Source organism: Myotis lucifugus, unplaced genomic scaffold (genome assembly GCF_000147115.1).
Source record: "Myotis lucifugus unplaced genomic scaffold, Myoluc2.0 scaffold_549, whole genome shotgun sequence".
NCBI lineage: Eukaryota > Metazoa > Chordata > Mammalia > Chiroptera > Vespertilionidae > Myotis > Myotis lucifugus.
In genome coordinates this window covers 62,120-71,758 of record NW_005871597.1, presented here as the reverse complement: position 1 = coordinate 71,758, position 9,639 = coordinate 62,120, and the positions used below count along the sequence as shown (strand labels likewise).

Genomic DNA, 9,639 nt, shown 5'->3' with positions numbered 1-9,639 from the left:
GAAGAAGACCTGGAAGGTTTCAAGCAAGGGAGGGATGGAGTCAGATTTGCATTTTAGAGAGCTCACTCTGGGGCAGTGTGGAGAAAGCCGCACCAGAGAGAGACCATTAGAAGACAATAGCATGGCCTGGGTGAAAGATGGTGAGGACTCCGCTGAGGCAGATGTGGTTGCAGACAGGGAAGAAGGTATAGATTCTTTCAGAGAAGCAGTAGAACTGACCGAACATAACGCCCAATTAGATTCAGAAAATGAAGAAGACTCAGAATCGCAGGATGACTTGGCAGAGTGAACCAAGGCATGGAGGAGGAAGAGCATGTTTGGGGACTGGGAGCTGCTGAGTCCAGATGTGGACATGCTGAGCTTGAGACATCTGTGGGATGTGCCCAGATGCTGAGCTTGAGACATCTGTACATGTATCCAAATATGGGAATTTCAGCACTTTAAGAGAAAACATATCTGAGACAGATGTTTTAAAGGTCCCTCCAATCTTTTCACATGAATGGATGGACTTCGCTGCAGGAGGCAGGAGGTTCCAGGAAGAGTAGAGAGAGAATAATGAGGACCGAGCACATGGACCAACATTTAAACTCAGGACTGCTGACTCCGGGGTGCCCCAGGGTTGCTGCAGGTTCCAAAGTACAGAGGATGCAGAGATCTCCCAGGGCTTTCGTCCTTTGCAGAGAATCAAGACCTACACCCAGGCTGCCAACCCAGTCCCTCATCAGGGCACTCTGGTCTCATCCTACCAAATGTAATGGGGAAAGTGGGGGAGGTTTCTGGAGAAAATGGCCAGGGAGTGCCATGCCTTCCCTGCCACTGAGCATGGTCTTCTGTGCGGGGATTCCTCAGAGTTTCAGGATGCCCGTGCAGGAGCTCCCAGAACCTCTTGCTTAGCTGTGCACAGCCTTCAACCCTCCCTCATTCACCTCGCAGCAATCCTTCAGTATTGGCCCATACTCTTCTGTCTCCTCCGTCCCCAGAGAGCACAGTAATGTCATGCACCATTTCTAATGTCCAAGGGAAATAGAGTAGGAAATATCTGGCCAGCACAGATCTAGCTGCTCAACAAAGAAGGCACTTCTTCCTTCAACCATAACAAACCCAAACTCACCCAAATGGGTTAGGGTCTGGCCCTCGATGGGGATGCCCACTCACTGCCCATCTGGAAACAAGAGAGACTTCTCCAAAAATCCAGTGGGTGAGGAACACAAGACTGCCAAAGGCAGCCCCTGCCAGCAACCAGGGAGGCCTAGAGGCCATCCCTTTGGCTGCCTCGCTGGTCTTTTTCCCCTCAGGTTTACTGCAGTCGCCATCTAGAATAAAAAAATAATGGAAAAGGATTGGTTACATGGAAATGTGCCCTCTACCTTTAACAGACTTTTAGCGAGTAAGAAATGGTACCTGGCTTCCATTAGGAGGGGGAATGAGACAAGCGACTGTGATACAAAGCAGCGCTAGCTGGTGGGAGAGCTTGTTTTAGGCAAGCCAGCTCAGGAAGGGTTTAGGGAGAACCAAGCATCTTGAAATTGGACAAGTGAAAATGCCGAGTCAGTTACTTCATGTGACGTTAACAGTAGGAGCAAAACTAGATGTAGGAGAAGTGAAAGAAGTGAATGGTATGTTCGGGGAACAAAGGAGTGGAATATTTCCAGGACACCAGGCTGCTTCTCCCCCAAAGAACAGGACTCTCATCTGAACCCCTGTAGCCGGAGTAACAGAGTGCATCGACTGAGCAGTGACTCTGCGCCCTGCCCTGATCTGAGCCCTCTTTGTGAGCTCATTTAATCTTCACAACAACTTTATAAAGTTGGCTCGATCACTAACCTCATTTTACAATTTTGAAAACGGAAGCCTAGAGAGGCAAGTGACTTGTCCAAGATCAGCTAGTCACGAGAAACAGGGATGGGAACTTTGGCGCTGCAGTGCCTGCGTACTTCACTAGACTATACTTCTGATAGGGGTAGAAATAGAATGTTGGGAAACAAGCTAGAATTGTAAGAAATATTAATCATGCTCTGTTAACCATGATCGTTTTATTCTGATTAAAGAAGGCACATTCCCACCTGGCTGGCATCTATCCAGGACCTGGGAGCTCACCTGGAAGTGCAGCCCTTCCTCCCCACTTGGAGCTTCCTATTATCGTGGAAAGACTAACGACTTTGTTGCAGAACCAGAGCCAGAAACCAGAATCGCCAGCCCTTTGAAGATCCCCAACCCTCTGCTCACCTGTTAACTGCCTATTTGGCCCACTATTTCCCCATGTAACCCCAGCCCTTGCATATCACTAAGCCCTTTGAAGACACCAGTCCTTTTGCATGTCTGTAAACTGCCCATTTGCCTACTTGCCTACTTGCCTTTGTACTTCTACTATATAAGCCGCTGGCTTATGGTGGGGGCAGAGCAGATTTCTGTGGATGACCTGCTGCTCTCCCATACTGCAGCGATATTGGAATAAACGCTCATATATGATTCAACCCTGTCTCCGAGTAGTGACAGGCAGCACGGACCCATTGTTTGTCTGCCAGGACTGTTTAATGAACAGGTCTCAGCTCATTGCATAAATGACTTACCACACAAACATGTAACAAGGAGAAAGTGCTGGCAGGAAATTTCTTTGTAGGAAAGGAGAGCCTGTTGGGCAGAAGCTCTCTGCGGGACAGAAGGCCTCCTTTGGGGCTGCCCTAGGGACCAGCACCCCGATTTCACAAGAAGAAAGCCATTCTGCCAGCAAAGGAGTCCGAGAAAGGAGGAGCAGAGCTGAAAGCTCTGGGGATGGGAGAGGTGGTGAAGGCAGAGGGGAGGTCAAGGCCTGAGGCTAAACAGTCTTTGGAGAAGAGAGATCCCGAAGCTAAATTTGCCGAGCAATATGCTATATGTGGTGGGTGACCTTGCCTCTGGACCCAGCAGATATGTAATAAAACTACAAAAAATGCCTGGTATGATCAGATATCCTGGGGAAGCTGGTGAGGAGTCTGGAGTTTTGTAAATGTGACCACAGGGGGAAAAGCAGGAAGGGACCAACAACTGGGTCACACAAATTAAAAACAGTAGCAAGAAGAAAACACAAGTCAGGAAAGGTAAAGGATCCCCTAACGTTCAAATCCTTATCAAGCTGTACCTGTAAAATTTGCTGCCTGAGTTTCCACCTTTAGATGTTAGTGTTTTATAAAATACTAGAGGCCCGGTGCACAATATTCGTGCACTGGGCTGGGGGGTCCCTCAGCCCAACCTGTGCCCTCTTGCAGTCGGACATTCCCTGAGGGGTCCTTATCGCTGCCACGGAGGCAAGAGAGGCTCCCACCACTGCCGCTGAGCTTGCCAGCCATGAGCCCGGCTTCTGGCTGAGCAGCGCTCCCCCTGTGGGAGTGCACTGACCACCAGTGGGCAACTCCTGCATTGAGCATCTGCCCCCTGTTGGTCAGTGCACATCACAGCGACCAGTCGTTCAGTCAATTTGCATATTAGCCTTTTATTATAGAGGATAAAACACATATTAGGACACTAAACCAAGTTCTAAATGTTCTAACTAATATTACTGTCACTTGACCAATTTACTTGCATGATGTTCCTCTAGTCTCACTACCCCCAGCCCATGCTAGAATCAGGGCCAAAGGGGAATTACACAAGCACTTTGTTCATGGTGAGCCAAAATCCTCTAAACTTCCATGGATCTGTGAGATCTGTCCTCGTATTTACAAAAGAACAGTGAGTCATTGAGAGTCACACAAAGAGCCAGGGGCAAATTAATTAGAACCTGGTAACACTTCTCCCTTCTTTTCAGAAGGGTGTTGAGTTAGCCTATGAAGCAAGCATCCAAGTTTGGTATGTGTCTATCACCAGAGAGAGACAGGCGATTTGAACGGTGGTATGAATATGCAAGATTTCCTTTCTTTTCAAGTTTCAGATTTAGAGTTTAATTATCTTAGACGGACTCCTAGAAATAAAAGCCCAGGTGGTTCCCACAGCCCTAGCTCGCAAATAACTCTCCACTGTGAAGGAGATACCCTGGGGTCAGAGAGAGGGGGGGATGAAGGACACCACCCTGGAGAGCCCTGTCCAGAGGGGAAGAGGAGGAAGATGGGCTGAAAGCCAGCTGGGAGCACAGGGCCTGGTCTACTCTCCCTCTCCACAGTGACACAAGCCAGAGACAGCGTTTTATTGTCACCCGCTTTTTGTCCAGTCTCTTCCCACATCCCTCACACCCCTTCCCCCCGCCAAGAATAGTCAGAGGGAGAAAAAGTTGAAAAAGAGAAATAGTTCAGAAGGACTATTTTAATCTTTCCAAGATAGGTTACATTTAGATCAGAAATATAAACTAGGCAAGAGAGAATATCCCTGAATAAATCCAGCATACACTTACCTGTGGAAATGCGATCAAGTGTGGCTATGGTACTTAACGTTAGTATCACCCTGTTAGACATCTGATAACTCCAGATTGGGTTTAGTGAAGTGTACCATATGCGGAGAACAACAAGAAGAATATGTCCCAACATGAATCCCCAGATTCTGAGGTACCTGGAAGTGCAAAAGTATTTTTTGTTTGTTTGTTTTCTGCCTCTGGTTGTTTCTTTCTTTCTTTTTATAATTTATCTTTACTGTTGAACGTGTTTTTAATGACTTTTTGTGTGCTTTCAATGCACTGCATCCATCAGGAATTTCATACTTTCATAGAATGAATATATGAAATAGTCTGATTGGTAATTTGTGGTAATATACATGATTTAGCCTTTATCTAGCCCATTATCTAGGCAACTTGTCAAAATTCCTTCATTCTCAAAACATTATTAAGACTGACGGCAGTATTCACACCCTGATCTTGTGAAAAGGGGGTGTGGGTGGAGAGAGAGACTGCTACAAGGCAAGATGGAAGGTAAATACAATAACCTGGAACTCTTGGTCTCAACTTCCCCTTTGGTAACTGATCACTACACTTATTTTTTAAAGTTATCTTCATTGTTGAAAGTATTACAGATGTCCCTCTCCTTTTTAAAATATGTTTTTATTGATTTCAGAGAAAGGAAGGGAGCGGGAGAGAAAGAAACATCAATGATGAAAGAGAATCATTGATCGACTGCCTTCTGCACACCCTCTACTGGGGATCGAGCCTGTAACCCAGATATGCGCCCTGACCAGGAATCAAACCTTGACCTCCTGGTTCATAGGATGACATTCAACCACTGAGACATAAGATGACATTCAACCACTGAGCCACACCAGCTGGGATACACTTATTTATCTACTAGAGACCCAGTGTACCAATTCGTGCACAAATTCATGCATGGGTGGGATCCCTCGGCCTGGCCGGTGACCAAGGCCTATTGGGGGCTGGCTGGCCAGGGGAAGGGACCCCGGGAGGTTGGCTGGCTGGCCCCCCAATCGGGGCCTATTGGGGGGGGCCCAGCTGGCAGGGGGGAGGGGCCGCAGGAGGTTGGCTGTGGGAGTGCACTGACCACCAGGGGGCAGCTCCTGCGTTGAGCTGGTGGTCAGTGAGCATCATAGCAACTGGTCAACCGGTGGTTCCGGTCCTTCCAGTGGTTCGGTGGTAACAGTCGCTTAGGCTTTTATATATATAGATAGGTGCACAGGATTCAAACCATACCTTTGCAAACCACTTCCTGTCCACCACGTCACGGCTTGCACTATCAGTGAGGAAGACACACCAAGCGCAAGGATCACCAGCCGAAGTTCGGCATTTGGAGCCTGGAAGGAGGCTATGCTGCCTACAAACAAATGACAGAGAGTTAAATATTTCTGGCAGCCACACCTTGGTACTCAATTCCCTGCATTTTATAACTGTTGTGTCTGATACCATTTTTATACACAGGAAGAGAGAGTTCATGGAAAATTGTGTGTGTGCATAAATCTTTTTAAAATTTTATTGAGATATAATTCATACCGTAAAATTTACCCTGTTAAAGTGTATAATTTCATGGTTTTTTAATATATTCACAAAGTTGTGTTATAATAATAGTGCATTTTGTTTATCCACTATCTAATTCTGGAATATTTCATCACCCCAAGAAGAAATCCATACCTGTTAGCCATCGCTCCCTTTTCTTCTTCCCCACTCCCAGCCCCTAGCAATCATCTACTTCCTGCTCATATAAATTTTCCTATTTTGGAAATTTCATATAAGGGAATCATAAAATATGTAGCCTTCTGTGACTGGCTTCTTTCACTTAGCATAATGTTTCCGAGATTCATCCATGATGTAGAATGTTATCAGTACATCATTCCTTTTCATGGCTGGATAATATTTCATTGCACGGATGTACTGCATTTTTTTTATCCATTCATCAGTAGATGAGCACTTGGGTTGTTTCCACTTTGGGGCTATTATAAATAACTAGAGGCCCAGTGCACGAAATTAGTGCATGAGTAAGGTCTCTAGGTCTGGCCAGCGATTAGGGCTGGCTGGGGCCTTCCTTCATTCCATGCCACCCCCTGGTGGTCAGTGCAAGTCATAGGGAGCGATCGAACTTCCGGTCTCCCAGCCGAACTCCTGAGGGGATACTTTGCATATTAGCCTTATATATATATAGATGCTGCTATGAACATTTGTGTACAAGGTCTTGTGTGAACATATGTTTTCATTTTTTTAGGTAAATACCAGGAGTGGAGGTGATGAGTCACAGGATAACATTTTTATGAACTGACAAACTGCTTTCCAAAGCTGCAGCACCATTTTACATTCACCAGCAATGTGTGACTGATCCAATTTCTCCACATTCTTGCCAACACTTGTTATTATCTATCTTTTTATAGCCATTCTAATGGGTCAAAATCTTTAAGGTAAAAAATAACCCAAATTGCCCAAGGTGTTTTGACTCAGTAGATAGAGCATCAGCCTGCGGACTGAAGGGTCCCAGGTTCGATTCCAGTCAAGGGCACATGCTCAGGTTACAGGCTCAATCCGGGGGGTGGGGAGGAGTGTGCAGGAGACAGCCTGATCAATGATTCTCACTCATCATTGATGTTTCTATTTCTCTCTCCCTCTCCGTTCCTCTCTGAAATCAATAAAAATATATTTTAAAAAATAACCCAAATCAATAGAAGTATGAACTAGATATATTCCTGGAAGTGGAATTGCTGGGTGAAAGAGTATGTACACATTTGCAATTTTGACCAAAACTGTTAAATTAGCCTTCGCAGAGAGGTTTGCCAAATTAGATTCTCACTGGCAGTGAATGAGTGTCTGCTTCCCATCCTTACAATACGGTGCTATCAGACTTTATTTTTTTGCCAACCCAATAGGTAAAACTATACATAAGTATATTGTGAGTACAATTTGTATTCTACGCATCTTAGTAAATTTTTAAATAAACAATTATATTTCATTTCCAGTAAACTGATGGTAGCCTTTGCCCACTTTCCTATTGAGTTGTTGGTCCTTTATTTATTACCGATTTGTGAAAAAACCATCTATTAGGGAAATTAGCCCTTTGACTAAAAGAACTGCAAATATTTTTCCTACGTTGTTGTTTGACTTTGCTTACTATGGTTTTGGTCACACATAATTTTCATATTTTTATGCAGTGTCCTTTAACAATTTTAATGGTTTCTGAGTTTTGTGTCATATTTGGGGGGGAAAGAATACAATATATTCAAGAGTTGAACTCTTTACCACGGTTTCTTTCCCTTTGTCCTTCATGATAGTTAAGCTTTTCCAATCTGATAGGAAAATTAGAAATGTAAAATACATGGGCTTTTTGTCTACTCTTCCAATTTTACTAAAACTCTTGAGGTAGTAGTAAGAGAAAGAAAACTCTTTTTTCTAATTCAAACATTTAGCATTCAAAGAACAGTCTACATATTTTCATTTGATTTTTAACTAAAAATAAAACGTAAAGAAATACTTTCAAATAATTACCAACAGCAAGGATCCGCAGTAGGGCCAGCATCCACTTCTTGTGCACCAGCTTCCAGACAGGTGTAGCTATGAGGAATAGCGGAGAGAGAAAAGCTACGCCAAAAACTTCCAGCCCGGTGAGCTCCAGTGTTTGCAGGGGAAAGTAATAAATCATCGGAGGCAGGTCATGCCAGAGAGACCAAGTAACGTATCCTAGAAGAAAAAGGTTTTTCAGAGAAAGACCAAGCGTAACTTTGTCATGGTTTCAAACAGTAACCCCGCCCCTCCACTAGGTCCTCCCGGTATTAAAGTCTCTTCATTTGGAACATCCGGGTTGAAGTGGGTTTCCTGTCAGGACCTTGATTGACATTTCCTTACCTAAGTTGCCTTTCAGAATGAGAAATATGAAAACCGACAAGAGAAACGAGCACTACATGGATAGGCAGGTCGGTTAGTCAACATGTTCTTGCGCGTAGACTGTTTTAAACCCAACCCTCAGGAAACAGCATGCGGCAGTGGAATACCCAGAGCTGAAGTCAGTTTCATTTCTGCCAACGACTGTGAATCTACAACAATGATGCTTACCTTGTGCTAGGCTCTGTGCTAAGGATTTACACACATCATCTCTCTTATTCCTCACACAACCCATGTCCTCTGAGGTTGACATTATTTCTACTCTTCTCTTACAAATGCAAAACAAGTTTCCTGAGACTCGGAAAGTTAAGTAATTGTCTCAAGTCACAAAAGCAGCAAAGGCAGAATAAACTTAAACCCACACAGTCTAGCTCCAAACATAGCTTTCTAATGACCAAGTGTACTAACTTTCTTCCAAGTTACTTCTCAGCTTCCTTTTCTTTTCTTTTTAAAATTTTTTAAAAATATGATTTTAATGATTTTTAGAGAGAGAGGAAGGGAGAGGGATAGATAGAAACATGGATGAGACAGAAACATCATCGATGGCCGGCCTCCTGCACTCCCCCTACAGGGGATGGAGCCCCCCAGCCCGGGCACGTGTCCTGACAGTGACCTTTTGGTTCATGGGTTGACGCTAACCACTTAGCACACCGGCCTGGCTCTGCCTCCTTTTCTTAATCAGCAAAATAGCACTTTTAACCACCTTAGAGTTCAGCTTAAATGAGATCAAGTACAAAGAGTACCTAGCACCTAGGTACTTACTGCCAGTCGCTTTACATGGCCTGACTCATGAGATACCGACTGAGGCAGAAACATGGGCCCTCTGAGCACTACCGGCTCCCAGAAAACCAAGTTCTCAGCCAGGCGCCCCTCCCGGGCCAGAGGAAAGCCTGTTTCATGTCGAACTGCGAGATCCCAGCCGTCTCCCAACGTTTGTCTAGGAACTCTGATTCATTCCACGCCAACAGAATTACACCGGTAATTGTTCGTGGGATTTTTCTGTGAAGCTACTAAGCGAGCTCATGGGACCCGAGTCCTATGCTTTTCGCCAAACGCCCAAACGTGCAGCCTCCGCCCCCGAGGCCACCCGTGCGCGCCCACACCAGCAGCAGCAGCTCCTGCCTGTGTGCTCGCCCACGGCCGCCGGAGGACACGGTGCCCCTTTTCTTCTGGCTTTTTCTAAGTTAAACCTAAAGGTCTCGGGTGGGGAGGAGGGCAGCTCCGTGGAGCGGGCGGTACCCGGCCGCGCGAGTCCAAGGCCGACACGCGGAGAACGCGCGCGCCCTCGGGGGCGACCCCACGCTGGCGTGGGAACCCGGAGGCACGGGTCCCGCAGGCGCCTCGCCGAATCCTCGGCCTCGGAACCTCGATCGGGG

The 9,639-nt window shown here is 45.8% G+C and overlaps 1 protein-coding gene across 1 annotated transcript in view; it reads right to left on the bottom strand.

Annotated features, from left to right (window-relative positions):
* Window positions 1–8,062, bottom strand: part of CWH43 (cell wall biogenesis 43 C-terminal homolog) — a 42,659-nt gene extending 34,597 nt beyond the window's left edge. The window contains exons 1-4 of the mRNA XM_023745484.1: window positions 7,871–8,062; window positions 5,600–5,720; window positions 4,361–4,515; window positions 1,112–1,313 (exon numbers count right to left, since the gene is read on the bottom strand). Of these exons, the coding sequence (XP_023601252.1) occupies window positions 1,112–1,313; window positions 4,361–4,515; window positions 5,600–5,720; window positions 7,871–8,024 (632 nt within the window). The 5' untranslated portion in view covers window positions 8,025–8,062. The remainder of the gene's footprint in view (window positions 1–1,111; window positions 1,314–4,360; window positions 4,516–5,599; window positions 5,721–7,870) is intronic.
* Window positions 8,063–9,639: the final 1,577 nt, after the last annotated feature.